The sequence below is a fragment of the Thalia democratica genome, chromosome 4 (genome assembly GCF_965202585.1).
Source record: "Thalia democratica chromosome 4, ktThaDemo2.hap1.1, whole genome shotgun sequence".
In the NCBI taxonomy this organism is placed as follows: Eukaryota; Metazoa; Chordata; class Thaliacea; order Salpida; family Salpidae; genus Thalia; species Thalia democratica.
Genome location: NC_139168.1, coordinates 16,969,419 through 16,989,789, shown reverse-complemented (window position 1 = coordinate 16,989,789; position 20,371 = coordinate 16,969,419). Strand labels below are relative to the sequence as shown.

At 24.9% G+C, this 20,371-nt stretch overlaps 1 protein-coding gene across 1 annotated transcript; it reads right to left on the bottom strand.

The window, feature by feature from the left end:
* Positions 1 to 425: 425 nt before the first annotated feature.
* On the bottom strand, positions 426 to 20,045 carry LOC145834431 (neuronal membrane glycoprotein M6-a-like). Its single transcript, XM_082941859.1, has 10 exons — positions 19,913 to 20,045; positions 18,491 to 18,627; positions 16,155 to 16,259; positions 10,847 to 11,027; positions 9,783 to 9,942; positions 7,814 to 7,982; positions 6,318 to 6,417; positions 5,055 to 5,124; positions 4,353 to 4,573; positions 426 to 1,224 (listed from the first exon to the last, which is right to left on the bottom strand). The coding sequence occupies exons 1-10, from the start codon at positions 20,002 to 20,004 to the stop codon at positions 1,074 to 1,076; spliced, it is 1,386 nt and encodes a 461-aa protein (XP_082797985.1). The 5' UTR covers positions 20,005 to 20,045; the 3' UTR covers positions 426 to 1,073.
* Positions 20,046 to 20,371: the final 326 nt, after the last annotated feature.

Below are 20,371 nucleotides of genomic sequence, written 5' to 3'. Positions count from 1 at the left end.
AGTTATCTGCCCTAGTGTTCAAGAAAATTCAATTACAAACACATAGTAACTTATTTTAGCTTTGTAAAAGTATTAGGTAATAGTTCAAATCTATACTGTGTTTAGATTAAAGTAAGCATTAAAGAAAATTAATTTATAAAAAAAGATTTTCAGATACCTAACTTAGATTGTAAAAGTAATTAACAAAAAAAAGTATTTGAAGCTGTTTCATGAGTAACTACTATAGAATAAGTAGTTATATAGTTCATTAAGTCAACGTCTAGTTTTTAAAGTTTTAAAAGTTTTTCTATATCTTTTTGTGTAATAAAAAAGTTTAAAAACTACACAACTTCATATAAAAACTAAACTTTGTTAAACCTTTTGATAAGCAAAACTTGAGAAGCTAAATTTAATAAAAGCATTTGAAGATTTTTAATATACTATAATCTCCTGAAATAGTTGATAACAAATAATATTTATAGTTGTTATAAAAGGTTATCAAACTTTTTAATTTAAAAAAGTCAACTGTAAGCGTGTCAAAACGTACAAGTAGTTTTTTGTTTGATTACTTTGTAAAGTTTTTTGTCATTCTTCCTTCTTATATTCGTATGAAAATATTTTTTCAATATGAATTGAGAATGATAATAAATTATTCAAAGCAAAAAATAAAATCAATTTTAGTACGACCATTAGTTTATATCAAGTTTACCATGGTCATAATTTAATTGATTTTGAATCAGACGCTGAAACGTTTGATAAAAAGAGTTATTAAAATCGTTGAAAATCGTTTAGGTTTCTATTCCTCCTGTATTATCCTCTCCTCTTATAGTAGTTTACAGAGAGGATAAAAATAAAAAAATTACAAGTTATGTTTCTAATCAGTTAAATTAAACACTTGTTCAAATTATCTCCTTCTGCAATAGTAGTTGTCAGGAAAGATGAACATTTGATTCTTTTAATTGATATTTACCTTCGTATATCCTCTCTGAATTTAAAATAGGCGACAGGAGAAAATTAAAAAAACATTACAAGTCATTTTCAAACCAATCAAGTTGTATCTACAAGTTCTTCGTTTAATTATTTTATTTTCCTTCTTATCTCCTCCTGTAGTAGTAGTTGACCCCCATGTTGCTGTCCTCGTAGCCCCTTCCCTCCCGCAAACTCCTCCTGTCCTCCAGGGAGTCCATCTCGAAATCGTCGAACCGCGACCGCCTCCTGCCAGAGTCCAGCAGGTCACGCGCCGATCTGTTTGTATCATTTATTATTTTTATACTGTTATTACATTATTTTCATTATTTTTGTTCTTTCTGTTATTATTATTGTTATTATTATTATTTATAAAATTATTATCATTGTTTTGTTGTTGTTGTTGTTATATCGAAATCACCGAAGCGTGACCTTCTTCGGTCAAAGAAATCACGTGCTGATCTGAGGAAATTAATATTTATATATAAAGTTTTCAATAAAATTTATGTCTCTTTTGTTTTAATGATTTTTTTTTAGTAAACTAAGTTTTCCCTTTAGGATTTGATACTCTGCTGATGTATGAAGATAGATTATACAACAATGAAATTGTAGGTGTTATAAAGTATTTTGTTGTAATTAAAATTTTCTACAGACATTTCAAAGTCAAATACTAATTGGCGCATATATATTATCGTTTTGTAAAAAAATTCAATAAATATTAAGATATTTAATAAAATTAGCTTTATGTAAAAAATACTTTTTTTGTATTGGACGTTCTGATATTAGTAAATTATGCATATATAAATATCCTATAAAATTCATATACCGATCTATTTTAATCATGTATATTAAATTGAAAAGACACTTTAGTAGATGAAAACTTTTTAATGCATTTTTGTGAATTTTATGTTGAAAATTGTGATATAAATTGCATTATATATAAAAAAGATTTCGGTAAATGAGATATGATTTTTTGCAAAACTTGTTTGGTTTAATTTTCTTTCTTTATGTTGGACATTCTAATGAAGCGATTACCAATGTTTATTAATTTAAATATAGCTATTTACCAACTTTAAAACAAAACAACATGTAATTTTTGTATCTATATACTTAGAAAGTAAATTGTATAGATTAAAGTATATTACTGTTAGCAGGATTTTTAGAGTCTTTATTTATATTTAGCTGTAAATCTGTATATTTTTTGAGTGTTAAATAAAAACTCAAGTAGTCTCATTATTAGTGCATTGATAATGCACAGATAAAAATCGTATCCATAATGTTTATTTAATCGTAAGTAAACATGTTCAAACCTAGCAAGTAATTATGTAAACAACGTTATCTTTTTCTCTCAAGCTTTTTGTGCTAATATCACTTAATATTTAGTTGATGTCTTATAACAACTTATACACTCAATGTAAATTAAACCAGAGATCTTAAGTTAGAAAATAAGCTAAAAATACAGTAGAGTATACATTTTCAACTTTGTGTTATTACTGTAAATATTATCAAATGATCTAATATATACTTTTTAATCAATGAATAGCAAATTAATGTTAAACGAAAAACTTAAACAGATAACAAACTTTTATACAAAATTATAATTATATAACAAACAATATACAGTGTTTATTAGAAAGTTTTAACTTGTACGCCTTTTTGTAGTTTAATTGTTAATTAAAATTGTTTAACTTTTACTGGGGTTTACAAAATTAAAATCCTAAAACATTGTAAGTAAAATAATTGTTCAAAGTTTTAATAGTTGTATAAAAGCAACTTAACTTGTGCATACTTTTCTTTATTAGTTTTATATATAATGTTTATATTATCAACAGATCACAACATTTGTGTACTTAAGCTATAAATACCTTGTTAGTCAAGGCAAACAGTTATGTCTGCAAAACTACTTTCTCAACAACTTAATGTTTTATGACTTTGCTTTATATGACTATTAAAAGTTTGCTTACTTTTCACAATGTTGTTTAGATTTTCACAAAAAATTTTACAGTTTCCTTTCAAGCCATAACTTTAAGGTATAAATTTTTTTTTTTAAAGTTAGCAATACCATGATAATAATGAGAAAAAAGTTTTCAGTTAAACCTTAGTAATGAAATTCCGTACTTGCAATTCTAATTATAAAAAATAACCAAAACTTTCAATCATGTACAAATCTTTGACACAAATTTAGACATAAAGAAATTGGAAAATACCAAATAATTACAACGTGTAAAAACTCTTTTAAATACACCACTGCAAAATTTAACATAATTAACTTTTGTCCAGGGGTTTTGTAACCAATAAAGCTTTCAAATTACTGTATAGTGTAACAAAAATATAAATAAAAAATTGTTTAAATGTTTCATATACATTGAAATTATCATCCGCCTAAAAGACAAACAACGTTTAAATTTTTTGAATGCAAATGTTTAATTTACTAACAAGTCATCAATATTAATTAATTTTAAATAATAGTATCTAATTCATTAAAAGTTTATACTTGAAACTTTTCTCATAAGTTTTCAATTTCTAAAGAACATAACTAAAATATAACACACAAATATTCAATAAAAAGTAATTTAAACAATAATAATAAACCTGTACCGATTAACAAAACTAAAAAAGAACAAATTTTTAAAACAATATGTTATACTTAAAGTTTCAAAGAAATTACATACTATTTTAATAAGGTACCAACAAACTAAGGATTTTTGAATTTATATATATTTTTCTTTTAACAATGTATAAATATTTATGTAACTGTATTTTCACTGTAGTTGATAATTTTAATATATATTCTATTTATGTATTTTTATGATTATTTGTATCTTACTATTTAATTTATTCGTATATTTAGTTGTTTTAAAACTAACTTTTAGTTGTTTTGTACAGTTTTTTATTTGAAATGACTGATGAAAAGTTTACTATAAACTTAAATAAACTATAAATCTGCAATGTGTATCTTTTTAAAATGGAATTTAAAAAACCCAACATCCCCTTCTGTATTTTAAATAAATTGTTTAGAAAAATATTTAAAAACTCTAAATTTTTTCCTAAACTTTAACTTTTTTTAAATAATAAAAACAATAGTTACAAACCTATACTAGATAAAGATTTACTTAGAATATCCTAATTAAAAAAAAAAAACTATTATTGAAATATCACCTTTTGGTTTTTTTATAGTATTGTGAATGTCATACCTGTACTTTGCACATTTTTTAGTCCAATGTACTATCTAAAAACATCGAAAGGTAAAAGTATTAAAATATGTCTACAAAAAAAAAAACAAACAAACCATCTAGTGTAGAAAGGGGAGAAACCGTTGAAATAAATCTACATAACACCGAATTTTTTTTTTAAATATATTTTTATAAATTTTTCAATTTCAAATAACAAAAACAACAATAACAAACCTGTAATGGTTTCCGTTCCTCCTGAATTCGGAATCCAGGTCCCTGCTTCCCCTCCTGACTACTGGCGCGTGGTAGGAAGGGGGGAGGGAGGGGGCGAGGTGGGTGGCAACCGTGGAAGGGGCTGTGGTAGAAGGGGGAACTCCCTGATTGGTTTCCATGGCAACTGACGGCTTGGACGTGATGTTGTGGTAGTTCACCGATGACATCATCAGAAAGTTTACCTTTAGGGTTGAACTTTGATTTTTAAATTCGAATTTATATTTTTGCTGATGTGTAATTTATTTTGTTATTTACTTTCAAAATAAGAAATATTTAATTTAAATATACTTTAACTGCTTTTTTTTAATTAGACTGAAATACTAACAAAAAATAAAATTGTGTATATTCTGCTTAATGGTTGTACCGCATTTTCGTATGATAATTCGTTCGTAGAGAAAATTATTTCAATTTGTAAATACTAAATGCAAACCATAACTTACTGTGTAGAAAAAAATAGTTAAAAAATTTTTGCTTTAAACATAAACAACAAGTCTTTTCTTTTTTACCAAACACAATCTTCCAAAAATAAAATCCTTGTTCAAGTTTACTACAATCGAATCTGATTATACTTGCACACATGTGAAAATTAACAATTTTAAAGAAATAAAACCATAATTATGTTACAGTTAATGTTGCATTGATTATTTTTTAACAAGTACAAACCAGGCCGAGGACGTTGAGGAAGCAGCCGCTGAAGGTGATGAGAAAAGCTTGGAAGGTGGGATAGTAATACCTGAAACAAAATGTACATAATTAATATAATATGTACAATTACAAAAATATACAACTGTATTGAAAAGTAATAATGAAGATAAACAAAATATAATAATAACAAGTACTCTTTACACTTTATTACACTAACACATGTTTTTGTGTGTTAACGGGTTAACACACTTCAACAGAGCTCTGTAAAAAAATAAATACTGTAAGGAAAGAATAGAAGCTAAAGTATGTATATATATATATGTGTGTTTATTAATAATAAAAATGAATATTAAAGAATTTTGTAGATTAATGGTTAATAATAGATACAATACATAATGTTAAATCCGAATGTTGCAAAATATACAATATTAGTGGTTGTTAAGTCCAAATTAGATAAAGATACAATATAAAATCATCACAAATCATATAACAAAATCACTTACATGAAAATCAAGAAAACACTGATTAAAAGTATTTTATCTTTACAAATCATTAAAAAGAGCTATATTAATCACGTCATAATAATACGCTTATATAATTAACATTTAAAAAAGTCAATTAACTTACACTACAAACTAGATAATTTATTCTTCATTTTTGGAAAAAGTAGTGAGGCACTTTAACTTCAAAGATTTTTTGCAATTATTTAAAAATAATAAGTAGTCTATTATAAATGAAAAGAAGTAAAACAACAAATATTGTATAGTTTTATAACAGTCGGGTTTAACATTATGTTCTATATTTATTTTTAAATGTTAATCTGCAATAATCTTTAGTATTCGATTCATTTTTGATAAACACATATATATATACCTACTTTAGATTCTATTCTTTTCTTACAGTATTTTTTTTACAGAGCTCCGTTGAAGTGTGTTAACCCGTTAACACACAGAAACATGTGTTAATGTAATAAAGAAAAATTATTGTTTTGCATGTTATTATTATACATTCCAGTGAACTTGTTAGCTCGGATCTTTGTTAACAATCGCTTAAATTTATATTTTTGAATAGTTAAACTATTAGCAGTAATACATTTTATTATAATAACTATTTATAATATTTAGTAGTATAACAATGATGAGAAAAGCAGTAAGGATTAGTAATACTTAAAATAGAATGTATAAACAAAATAAATAATATGGTACATAACAATAAAACAACTAGTCGCATAATGTGGTAACATAAAAGTAATGATTTGTAAATATTAACTAGTGATACTACCTGCAATATTCGTCCAACTTTCCGTACATCCTCATGTTCTCTCCGGGACCGCAGATCTTTGCAAACGCCTCCTGAGTGGTGTCCCTGAACATGATCAGGCCTGTTAGTTGAAAAAATAAACTAATATAATCTTAAAATTAATAAAATTGTTGTCAGACTAGTGAATTAAAAAAAAACTTTATTAGATCAGTAAATTAAAAAAAAATCTATCAGACCTGTAATTAAAAAAATAAATTATAACAATTGTGAATTAAAAAAAAAGGATTAGACCTGTGAATTAATGAAAAACACTACCATACCTTTGAAATAAAAAATTAATCATTGTAAATTAAAAAAGGCATCATTAGAGCTGTAGATGAACAAAAAGTACTACAAGACATGTGGAAATAAAAAAGGACTTGTAAAAAAAAAAACAACTTCAAAATATATAGGAAGTTTTTAGAATTTTAAAAAACTTTAATTTTAGTATTGTCAGATCTTTGAAAACATTTATAGAACTTTGAATATATTAACTGACATGTAAAAACATTTTTTTTAAATGAATGGAAAGTTTTTGCAATTGAAAATATAATAGGATGTAGACAATATATTATAGATCAACATCGACTCATGAAAAAAACGTTTTAAAACGTACTTGAGTACTTACTTAAAGCCCTCTTTACGTTGTTACTTAAAACATTGTGATAAAAGATGATGTAGCTTTAAAGGAAACAAACGTAAAAAAAAATTAAATTTCCAACGAATACACTCTAAGATTGATATCAATAACATCTTTAGTTTTATTTTTACTAAATAGTTTAAACAGTAACAAATTTATTTACAACTCTTTTACCCAGTTGTAGAAAGTTTTAATTCTTTTTGTTTATTATGTTAGATAGTTATAACTGAAATAAACACAGCTGTTTAACATCAATACATATGAATATTACTAAAAGTTAAATACAGTATTATTTTATTTTTAACTTTAATAAATTATTGAAAAAACCATATCCAATTTAGTTGAACAAAATGAACGCAAACAAACAAGATTTTCTTGCTTTAATTATTTTTTATAAGTTGAAACATTAACTTTTGACCTACCTGTACAAAATCAACGCATATGGAGCTGAGCATATTGAAAAATCAATATTTCAAAAAGTGCAATAAGTAATAATTGAATTATGTTTTTTTCTAATTCTATTTTGAAAAAATACTTCAAATAACTTTATTAAATCCAGCCTAATTGAGCAAGATCAAAACATATTTAAGTGAACTCTTCTTACTTTAGCTAATACATGCAAAAAAATGATAAATCAATCAAAACATGTTAAGCTAAGAACTCCTTCACTGTAGCTAAGACACATGAAAAGAATATGTAGAAAATAACGTGATAATAAAAACAAAATCACTTTCCACAGAGCCCACTAGAAGGGCTTTTAGATAACTTATCAATTTATTCAATATTAAAAACAAAAAAATATACATATAATATATACTATTATTATACTATTTCCAACCTAACTGCACGAGATCCACGCAAATGGAACTCAGCACTCCTTCACTGTACCCTCTCTCGTTCAAATCGTAGCACCTGAGCATCACCATGCGGTAGTAGTATATCCCCAACGTGGTGAAGCACAAGAAGAAGATCCAGCCAATCAGAAGGAAGTATCCGATGCAGAGCAGCTGTTTCGTAATATATACTGATTATTAATACTAGTTTATAAGTACTAGTTTATATTTATGAACAAAACAATTGCAAAATACAACTAATCTTGTAAAAAGAGTTAAACGTATAACTATTTTTTTAAACAACTTAAAAGAGTTTGGTTATTTTTAATTTTATATTGACAAAAATAAAAATATGAGCTACGTTAACATTATATGATACAACTATTCAAAATATAAATCTAATCGTTTGTTAACAAAATCGTAGCGAAACAAGTTTACTGGAATGTATAATTATAACAAATTATACAGTATCCTTCTTTTATTACACTAACACATGTTTTTGTGTGTTAACGGATTAACTTACTTTAACGGAGTTGTGTGAAAAATAAATAATGTAAGGTAAGAAGCTAAAGTACAGCTAAAGTTTAGCTTCTATTCTTTCCTTACAGTATTTATTTTTCACAGAGCTCCGTTAAAGTGTGTTAATCCGTCAATACACAAAAACATGTGTTAGTATAATAAACGAAGTATACTGTATAATTTGTTATTATTATTATTATATGATGTATGCCTTTAAACAACTATTAGAAAAAATTATATTAGTTTTGTTTTAAGGTTTTTTATATTTTTTAGAAATAAAAAATCTTAAAAATCAAGTGACAGTTTAATTATTTTCATTATTATCGTTATACACTTAAACGTTTTAATATCACAACTTCAAGATGACATAATTAAAGCTACATTCATATAGAATTACTGCATTGAAACTTAATCTATAATAAAAATGTTTGTTAGTAAAATAAAAAGTAAAACGAATTTTTATGAAGATATTCAAACATGCAAGTGTTTAATTCTATTAAATATGGATTTTTACACTAGAAGTTACAGTAAGTATAACATTAAATAAAAACCGATGTTTTGACCAAACTTATATTTGAACAAGTAAACATTAAATATTAAAAAATAACGTTAAAAAAAAAAAAAATTGTTGTAATGTGTTTTAATTTATTTATACTTTGTATGAAGCTTAAATGAAAATATTGCAAAACTTAAATTTTAATGAAGAATGAACATAAGTACCAAAGTATTTAGTTGAAGTCAGATAGCTCACGTAAAAAAAAACAATTTTTTACTTATATTACACTCAAAATATACTAAAAAGTCGACAATATTAACATAAATAGTTTTAGATGTTTTTAATCATTATAAATTCTTGTGTGTATATAAGTGAGCATAAATTTTTTGTTATCTTAAGAATTCGGACTTTTTTTTCATGAAAGCTTGATTGAATTACAAAAATTTGTTTAACTCAAAGCTACCAACTAGATCTAAATAGAACAACTTATACTTTAATGATACAGTGCAAAAGAAAAGTGCTTTACCAAAAAAGAATTTAGTTGAACTTCATTTGTTTCATGGAAACTTGTTATACTTAAGCAAAATATTTATTAAGTTATTATTAAAATACAATATGTACTCGAATGCCTAAATTGTTTAAGAAAATTCACAGACAAAACATTGTTAGTTTTCACAAAAATAGCTTGTAAAAACAAACTAATAACTACTTTATTTATTAATAATATTGACTATTTTATTGTATTCTAAAATATCTTCTTTTTTTTAATAGAAAAATACTAAAAAAGAAGTGCAATAAAATTGTTCAATTAATAACTCTTTACATATTAAAAATATCTATCAACTTTTTTTTTCTAGTAAAACATACTAACAAAATAATGACAGCTAATAATTCAAATACTAACTCTTCACATATTAACAATGTTTATCTACTTGTTTTACTAATTAAAAAATACTAACAAAAGAGGTGCAGCAGATGCCGGAACTTTTGTGCTTCAAACTTTTTCGGCTTCTCCTCTTCATTGCCCGGTTGGTGTAGTGGTTGTCGCAAACCATCAGTAGGCTGATCAACGCCATGAACGGCACAATCGCGTACATCGCGTACTCTATTGATTTGAAACTGAAATGAAATAATGTATTTACGATATAGCGTACTCTATTGATTTGAATCTGAAACAAAATAAAGTATTTACAATATCGCGTACTCTAATGATTTGGAACTGAAATGAATAATGTATTTACAATAATGGTTTCATAGTGTACTCTATTGATTTGAAACTGAAATGAAATAATGATTTACAATATCGCGTACTCTATTGATTTGAATCTGAAACAAAATAAAGTATTTACAATATCGCGTACTCTATTGATTTGGAACTGAAATGAATAATGTATTTACAATAATGGTTTCATAGTGTACTCTATTGATTTGAAACTGAAATGAAATAATGTATTTACAATATCGCGTACTCTATTGACTTGAATCTGCAATAAAATTATGTATTTACAATATAACATATATTGCGTACTCTATTGATTTGAATATGAAACGAAATAAAGTACTTACAAAATTGCATAATCTATTTGATTTGAATCTGAAACAAAACAAATTATTTACAATATTGCGTACACTGCGTATTCTATTGATTTGAATGATGATTATAATAAAAAATGATTTCATATTTACTTTTACTATTTTGTATTCAATTGACTTCAATCTATGGGTTAATGTATTTAATTATTATTATTTTTAGCAATTTTTTTTAGTTGTCAATGACGTTTAATATTTCACTAACATCTACTACGAAATTATACTAGTTATTTTAATAAGTAAAACTTTCAGAAATATAAGTATTTATAATAATTTACGATCACTAATTATATCAACTAGTTAAATTTATAGCTAATTACTATCACAACTAACACTTGCGGCACCCTGTTACCAATATTTTTAACATCCTGCAACAAAAACACTGCTAATTTTAATTACTTCAATTCATTATTTGTTTATTTTCACAACTAACACTTGGGGCACCCTGTTGCCCAGGTTGTTCACATCCCTCAACATGTAGTTCTGATTGGCGAACGCTTCCCCGCTCGGCTGGTAAACGTACTCCGGGGCCTTGTCGGTGGCGGGGTTTCCCTCCAGCGGGCCGAACTTCTGGAACAAGTCGATCGTCCCGTGCAACGCGTTGATGCCCCCTCCTGCGCGGAGAGATTTGTGTTTTTATATGTAATGGTAAAAATATATATACAAGCATTAATTCATTAAATAAGGTCGTCCCGCGCAATACTTTGAAACTTGTGGGGAGAGACTGTAAGTTACATATTCAAGTAATGACTTTTTGATTTACCTTTAAAATATATATGTTTGTAGATTTCGGGAATCCACACTTAAAGCATTTTACTTATATTTTATTTCTGTTAGTATATTAAATGAAATAAGCTTTCCGTTTTTTTTTTGTTTTAATTTGCAATGAGACTTTTACACATTTACTTCAAGTTAGTTATAGATGTTGTGGTGTTTAGTATTAACCTATAAGGTAAAGAAAATGTTAACAACTGAGGTTTTTGAAAAGAAAGCTTCTTAAGTTTAAATATTTTAATAACAATGAAAATATAAAACGAAAACAAGTATAAGTAAAAATACTCATTTCTAAAAATAAAAACTGATATATAATAGAATGAGCTAAAGCTTTTACCATAACAGTAATAAATTTGTTGACTGTATTAGCTGGGAAAAAGTTCTAAAGAACAAATAAAATTGGAATTTTTATAACAAACAATATAATATTGGTTATTAATTTGCTTCATAATACACAATATAACTTTATAACTAAGTATTTCATTAACCTTATGCTATGTACATAACAATTGTTAGATTTTTTAATAAAGTTTCAAAATTTTAAATCGAAAGTGTATTGTATTAACACAGTTTGAAGTAACAAAGTTGTTTAACTTTTCTTGCATGATTTTTGAGCCCAATGTTTAGCCTTTTTTTAACTTTAAATTGACCGATATCTTAACTTTAAAAAAATGACACTCGTTGCTATGCTGGTTTATGAGACGGTTACATGACTATTAAAATTACGAAAAAACCTGACAATTTAAATTCTTAAAAAAAGTTCTAAAGAGCAATGTTTCATTATTTCTTATAATTTGTAAAATATGCATATGTAGATGAAACTAAAAAGATTATGATAGTAAAAAAAGAATATTCTTGTAAGGAATGTGAAATTACTATATTTTATTACTTTTAAATATTATTTTAGTCATATATCAAAAAAAATATTTTTATACAACAGAAGTTATCATGTAGGTTTTATTAACAAGATTACAAAAGCGTAAAACAGTTTGGAAAATATTTTGATATTAACTTTATTAACTAAAACATTATTTGAATTGCCAGAATTTGAATAGTCGTTCACCTTGATAAATCTTGTGAGTTTATTTTTGTAGTAGAAAATATAACAGTTTTTCAATATTATTATCACATGGTAAATAAAATTTATAACTAAACTTATAGCAAAAGATACAAAATTAAATTATTTTTAAGCTATTTTAACTACTAAGTAAAAACGCAAAAGTTTATAGCGCTTAGTGTGATTATAATCTAAACCTGAAAAATCGACTTAAGTTTAAGTAGAAGCTTTCTTTGTTTTCAAGTGTTAGTTTTTTAACTGTATACTTAGAAGATACAACCTTTTTAACTTCACTTTATATTTTTATTTATCACTTAAATAGTTTATTAAAGCTGTGGTCTTCAAGGTGTGCATTTTAAATATTTTACTGTACTAAAAAATTTAAAAAGGTCAATAAGTATCTTTTAAATAGAGTTTGTTTTCTTTTATTGATATCAAAAATAGCTGTTTAGAAAACATAAGTTAGTAATTATTAATGCGTTATTTTATACAACCGAAACATAAAAGATATTTCAAATAACTACATTTAATTTTTATAGTTTATTGTGTTCAAAATTAAATTTCCACTTATCAAGTGTGTACAGTTTATGTTAGGTTAAACACAACTGTATTAAAGCAAATGTTTAACAATATTTTGTAGAGTAGTGCTAATTGATTTAGTAAGTGCAAGATACAGTTTTTAGCTTTAATAAAAGCTTGTTCTTTTAGTTGAAACTTGATAGTAATTGATAACTTTTCTAAGCCTTTTTTTAACTTTTTTAAGAAAAGTTTTATAGTTAGAATAATTTAATGATAATTTTTACCATTGCACATAAATACATATAAGCTAGAAACGGTTAATCAAAAAGTTCAAGTAAGTAATACTTTTTACGATATAAAATTGTAGTTTAAAGTTTATTTATTCTATAATTTTAAGGTAAATCTGCATTTAAGTTTCAAGACCATATAAACAAAATTTTATGAAGTTAAAAAAAAATTATATAGAAAAATTCTTTTTTTATAGAAAGTTACTTGGAATTAAATAATTTCGTCTATCTTTTTACAAAACTTTATTATAAAATTCAGTTTTTATAAAACCTAATTTCTAACTTACAGTAAACTATTTTTTTTCTTAATTTAACTAGTAGCATACATTTTATTCTTTGATTTACACGTACCACTTTTAAAAAAGCGAAAAAAAAAAGAAGTTGAATGCTCAGTATAAATGTTAGAAAAATGAAAACTATAACACCTTAAATTAATTGTTCAAATCCCAGACTTTAGAAGTAAAGGATTTTGTTCAAGAGAAGTACTAACGTAAAAAGAGTGTCAATTACAGTAAACGATATTTAAGTTAAAAAACCCTAAAATTTAATATCATTTGATATTTCGGTTTTGTATCACTAGATAGCTTTTTTTGATATAAAATATTACATTTAATATTTTTTCTCAAGTGTTTTAATTCTTAATGACGGCCTTCGAGGTATATTATCAACGCAATATACTAAATTTTTCACACCTTTTAGGTAAGTTAATACTATGGTATTTAAGGGATACTACTTTGTAAAATTAAGCAATAAATCAAGTTGTTTTGTTTAAAAATTTCATATAAAAATTAACGTTTTTATTGAATTTTGAATTCAGCTAAAATTTTTAAAGTAAATAATTAGTGATTTGAATAAAATGATGAGACATGTACGACAAAAACATTAGTTTTTCTTGTAATAAAAACAATGTATCATTTTTTCATTATTATCAACAAGTTTATTTCTTAATATTAACAAGTATACAAGAAGCTATAATTAATAATTTGATATATTTGATTTTGTAAAATGCTATAAATTAGGAATTCTTTTTGTGGCATTTACTATTACAAAAATACTTTAGAAGCATTTTTGTCTTAAAATTTTTTGAGATATTTAATTTTTTTCTTAAATTTAATTTAACGATAATCTTTAAACTTATAAATATAAGCAAAAATTTTATGTTTACTTGAAAAGTAAAAACCATTTGTATCTCGATAAAATCTACTAAAAAACTATTTTTCTCTTTTTCTGACAATAAAAAGTTAAATACTTAAAATTTCTTTAAAAAAAAAAGGTTAAAAAAGTACTAATTAAAAATATAAATTTTCCTTTACAAAAATTAAAACTGAAGCTTGCTTTAAAAACACTAAATAAATACATGTATGTTAATTTTTCCTCTATGGTAGTTAATAGTGCAGTAAACGTTATATTTTTATGTCTTTCTTTTTCTTTTTTTTTTACAAAAACCTTGATTCTTCGTCAAAAGATCTAGTTCTTACCTTATCAAAACTAAAACACAGGAACTAGATAAATGTTTACGAGTTTAAAATACCATAATAATTATGGAGCTGTCAACTATTTTTAAACAAAAGTAAATAATTATAACGCTTCATTAGAGCTACCAAACAAACATGTATTATGTAGCCTAAAAACTCTAACAACTTTTTCTTCCTTTTTTCCTTTTTTGATAAGTAATAGTTGATAACTTACAAACAAAAATTATAAACTTTTATATTTAAGTTAGTAAACAAGTAAACAAAAACTAAAAGATGAATCAAAATTGTAAGTTTAAGCTAAGTTTTTAGTTTGTAAGTTAAAAAAGCTGAAAATTTAAAACATGCTCAAGATAAACTTGAAACTGTGAATTCAATATGTAACAGGTGTTTATGTAAAAACCTTTTATTTAAAGTCAACAAAAATCTTTTTTTGTAACTTTTGCTTGCAACTTCATATCTACTACGGACCATGTAGACCTAAAATTGTTTACTATCTATCTTTATTAAAGCAATAATGAACTTTTTTAACTATATGTTTATATTTTAACTAAAAGAAGTTTACTTATTTAAAAAAATAAAATAAACTGAAAAAAAAGCATCTTTGTCTAGGAACAAAAAACTAACTAAAAAAACTACATATGTAAATTAAACGAATATTAATTGTTAACTAAAAAACATTAAAACTGTTTTTTGGATTATAACAAAAACACTTAAAGATACTGGTTCTAAAATATTAGCAAACATATTGAAAAATATTATTGATTTGTACCGAAATTAATACACAAGTATGTGTAAAGTAAAAAGTGATTTTTGAATAACATCTGAACTAAGAGAAATAAATGATTGAGATCAAAAAACACAAATTAAACAAAAATTGGTATTTAAATATTAAAGTTATGAAATTAAAATTTGGAATGTTAAATTTTTCTTTTTCAACAATTTTTTAAAGCAGTTAAAACGAATTAAAAGCAAGATGTTTATATTTTTAGTTTAATTATTTATTTTGTTGTAGTCTTTTTTCACGTTTTTTTTGTTCTCTAAAATAGTTAAACAGGTTCAGTTATGTGTCTTAAAAAATAAAACAAATCTTTAAAAATAAAGGTCTAAAATTATATAAACAAATTTAAGATCATTAATATTTAAACTAAAATAAAAACAGTTTTAACTATTTTTTCTACTTAAATGTATCCATTTACCCAAAATCTCGAAATCATTAGTTTAAGTTTATATCAGGGTTAACCAAATCAAAAAATATATCAACCTGTTTTGCACTTTGTTTTATAGCTGCGTGTGTGATTTTCGCAAATAAAAAATAAAATAAATACAGTCCTCTAAATTTAGTTTGAGACACTTAAGATTATTTAACAAACACTAAGAAAATAGTTTTCAACTAATATAAAACAAATTTTAAAACTAATTACAGTATTTAAAAATCTGATTTTTAACATTTTGATGGTGTTTTCTAAAATTCCAAACAAACACAGACCATTTTTACTCTATAAGCAATATTCATTGACATTTTAAAGTATTAAACAAAACAAAGCATAAATTTGTTAAAATAAGATTAGAATTACAAAACAAATAGATATCCATTGATTTTTATATTAAACACAAATTTACACAACCAACCCATGAACATGGCGGTTCCGGCCCATATGCAAATGAGACTGAAGGCGGAAGCGCAAGGGAGGTTGCCACAAGCAGTCAGGAGGTTCACACAGCTCGCACAGCAACCTTTTAATAATAAATAATGAACCAATTTAGAGTTAAGATTTAAATGCTTTAAAAGTTAATGCACAGCCAGAATTACTTGGCTCGAACAACAACCTGTATATTTGTGTTTGTTTAAAATAGTTAGTTAGTTTTGCAGCTATTTTAAGATTTAAAATACATGGAAGGCTGCCACGTGCAGTTAGAGTAGCAAAAAACATTTTAAATTGAAAAAGGCAGCATGAGCCGTACAAAGTTTGTGAATCCTGATAAAACAAATACTGAAAGTAGCAAAAAAAGTTAGTAATATTTTACTTTACCTGAATATGTAAATTTTAAATAGTATAAAAGCAATTGACTAAAGTTTGGTAAATTTAATTCACAAACTCAAAGCATTATTTACATCTAGAAGTAAAAGAACAAACTTTAAATTATATACAAGAAACTTAGTATCACTAATAATCTTGTGCAGCTTTTTTCATTTAATTTTTATTTATTTTACATATCAATTTTACTTTCATATAGGTTTAAGGCATTTCATCACAAAAACTAACGTTTACCCTTATAGAATGCTTTGTGTATAAATTCAAAAGAATTTTTTATTGTTTTCAAGTTTATATTGAAATTTTTAGAAACAGTCCATTTGCTAAAAAAACAATAAAAACATATGGACTGTAATTTTCCCTGATAAATTTTGCACATTGTATTTTTTTAATAATTTATTATAACTTTAGAGCACCACAAGGCGAATTTTTTTTTTTTTGAATTGTCAAATTTGTATTTATCTCCTAGAAATCAAGTTCAGAATTGTAATTGTTCCTCTGAATTATCCATAAATACACAATAGCCAATTTTCTCATAACTTTAAGGACTCACAAGAAAAGTATCTACTTTATTGTATTTAAAGCTCCAGACCTCAAATTTTTAGGAAATATTCCTTAAATAATGTAAAAGACTTGTAATTCTGATGTAAAATAAAATTAAAATAAAATAAAAAAGCATTGATCTTCAGAATTTTTTTTCTAATGCTAAAATAGTTCTTATAGTTTGAAAGAAATAAAAAATAAATATTAAACAATTTCAAAGGTCAAGGAGGTAGGATTTTAGTGAATTTAGTCTTTTGTAGGATTAAACAATATTTGAAATGATATTATTTGATTTGTTATACCTCAACAATTAATTTCAAAGTTTATTAATTTTTAAAATATCTAAATCACAGTGAAGTTAAAACTCTAGCAACTGTGAAGTCAACATGTAAAAAAATAAGCTTATGTACAAATTTTATTTGAAAGAGCAAGTTTAATAGCTTTAATTTAAGTTTTTAATTATACTTTAAGCTTAAATTAAACTTTAAAAACATTAAAAAAACACCTTTAACAACATGAAAATTTGTTAAACAATCTGGAAAAGTTTGTTTATTTGAATTAATTTAAATAACACAAACTAAAAAATTTTAATCTGGTACATTTAAAATAGATTTTATTGTTGGTAGTTTTACTTAATGTTTTGTTTTAAACAACAAACATTACTTTATTGACTTTTAAGTTTAATATTTGCAAACATAACTGACAGCATAACACATAATCAAAAAGTTAAAGTACATTAATTAAATCTTAAATTAACGACTTACTTACTTCAAATGGATAAAAGTCATTATTTAATATAATTATAAGACAAATAATATCAAATATAATAATTGGTTTCACTAAAACTAAGTACCTGCATCTTTTTGATGAGTACAATTTCTAGGTGGCTAGAATGTAAAACTAATCAAATAACTTAATTTTGGATAATATAGTTTAACAAGTATTACGGGTTTGCAACTTAAAAAAAAATCTAGCCTAAATTATATCCAACTATCCAGGTCAGTGCAAATTGAAAGAATAAAGTATAAAAACAAAAAGCATGAGTCAAAAACTTGCAATAAACTGTCATTCAAGCTTTAAGTCATTATAACAACAAAATATTTTAACAGTTAGACAAAAACATGTTTTTTAACAAACAAATGCTGATTAGGAAAAGATATTACTAGAAAGACCAAAACCGTTAAGTTTCAAACCAGCATGGGAACTCTGCTGCAAATAACTTATAATAATAAAAACATGCTACTGCACATAAATTCAAAATATAGCTGTTTATCAAAACCCACCTTCCATTAAGTTTAAAACCAGCCTGGGTGTGGCAACTTATAACGTAACTGGTAAATATCAACAAAAACCTGCTTACACATATAACTGGTAAATATCAACAAAAACCTGCTTGTTTCTGATGCTGAGTTCTCCTGGTGGCCTGGCTGGGCGGAGCGCTCCTCGCCGATCTCACCTGAGCCGTGTTGATCATCAGCGGCTGCCTCGCAGTTGATGGTGGAGGCACGACGCTCTCCGCCTCCCCCCTGTGAGCGGATGTTTAAATAAATGTCGTTACTTGTTTAATGAAAGGAGATTTGACTTTACTTCAAGTTTATTAAGGATTAGAGCAACACTCTCTAAAGTACTCTGAAATTTTATGTGCAAATCGAATTTGCAGTTTTTTATAAAGAGGAATCCTTTGACTGTTAGTTTATTCTGTACAAATGTTTAAAGTCTGTAATCTTTTATTATTTTATTAATATAATACAATTTTTTTTTACCTTATTTGAAATTCAAGGTTGCCACTTTTTGATTCTAAAACTATCTAGAGTGACCTTGAAGTATTCTGAGTCATCTGGATTTTATTAAAATCTTAGAAAAAAAAACTTTTTTCTAAACTACTTATACCTTATGTTAATTTATTTTTAATAAATGATAAAAATAAAAGTTGTTTGTATCTACTTCTACATTTGATGTTAAAATAAATACAATAGTGTAAATTACAAACATTTAAACTTGATAAATTAAATTTCATTCAAATCTTGAAGAAATCTGTCTTGAAAGTAGAAACTATTTTTAAATTTTCCCGTGTAAAAAAAATCTATTTTGAGTCATCCTGAGTAGAAAAAAATAAAACCTGAGTTATTGTGAAATTTTCAAGTTACAAAGTATCCTGAATGTGTGGCAACCCTGCATATTTCAGATAGAAATACAAAAATAAATAACTATTATTTGTTTTATTTAAAACCTGTGGTCATAAATTTCAAATGCTATAAAAAACCATAATTTTATTTAACTTATATAGATGTATAAAACAAGTCATAAAAAATTTAAAACTTAATTATTATAAAACAACTATTACAGGGTTGTTAAATATTTTTGGCAATTTTTTCCAGATTTTCAAAATTTCCTCCAGGTTTTTAAAAGTACACATTTTTGGTTTTTTTTTTAGTTTAAAGTTGAGTTTAAGGTAAGAAGCTGTGTTATTTAGAATAAAAACATTGAAAAGATACTGTAAAGCTACTTTAAATAAATTTTTTAATAAAATAAATTTTTGATTTTGACAATATTTTTTTATCTTTATGATAGATTATTTGTTTCAAATTAAAATCCTACTACTGAACATATTAAAAATTCCAAGTTTATCCAGTTTTTTTTTAGCAAAATTTCTCAAATTCCAGATTTTCAGGTTTTTTGGCAACCCTGCTATTGTTATGTAAATTTATAAAACCTGAGGTTGTATTTAGATTTGTTCATTATATATTAACATATAAAAGTAGTATTTTATTTTAAATAATATTGCTTTTTTTAATAAACTTATATAGAAACCTGTGGTCGTATATTTCAGTGACACCCCCATTTGCATCTATTTCGTATCCCTTGTATGAAGTGTCAAGGTGGTTCAGGCTATGAACTGACATCTTACTTGATTTCAATCTTAAAGCTTTGGTGTATTTAGTATATTTATGTAACCTGTGTTTTTGATGTGGTTAAAACTTGATAGAGTAATATTCTGAGGGCATTTTAAGTTGCCAGTTATTACAATATTTTTTAAGTATAGTGTTTTGTTTCCCTTGTACTAATTATCAAAGTGATTTAGTCTCAGAACTGACATTTTCACTGGCTTTCAGCTGGTTTGTCAAGGTTTATTTTTAACTTGTGGTTATTTTACAGTTTTTTAAGTTATCCATATTCCATGCTACAAACACTATACTACATGTGTAATAATTAAAATCTAATAAGTTATGAACCATTAAGCAATTAAGTTTTAAATAACTTAAAAAAAAA

Excerpts from the sequence above, each read along its gene's own strand:
- LOC145834431 (XM_082941859.1), bottom strand. The coding sequence starts at position 20,004 with ATGTCAGTTCATAGCCTGAACCACCTTGACACTTCATACAAGGGATAC. Across the intron at positions 18,628-19,912 it reads ACTGAAATATACGACCACAG|GGGGGAGGCGGAGAGCGTCG; the intron begins GTTTCTATATAA and ends ATCCGCTCACAG. Across the intron at positions 4,574-5,054 it reads TCCTCAACGTCCTCGGCCTG|GTAAACTTTCTGATGATGTC; the intron begins GTTTGTACTTGT and ends TCAACCCTAAAG.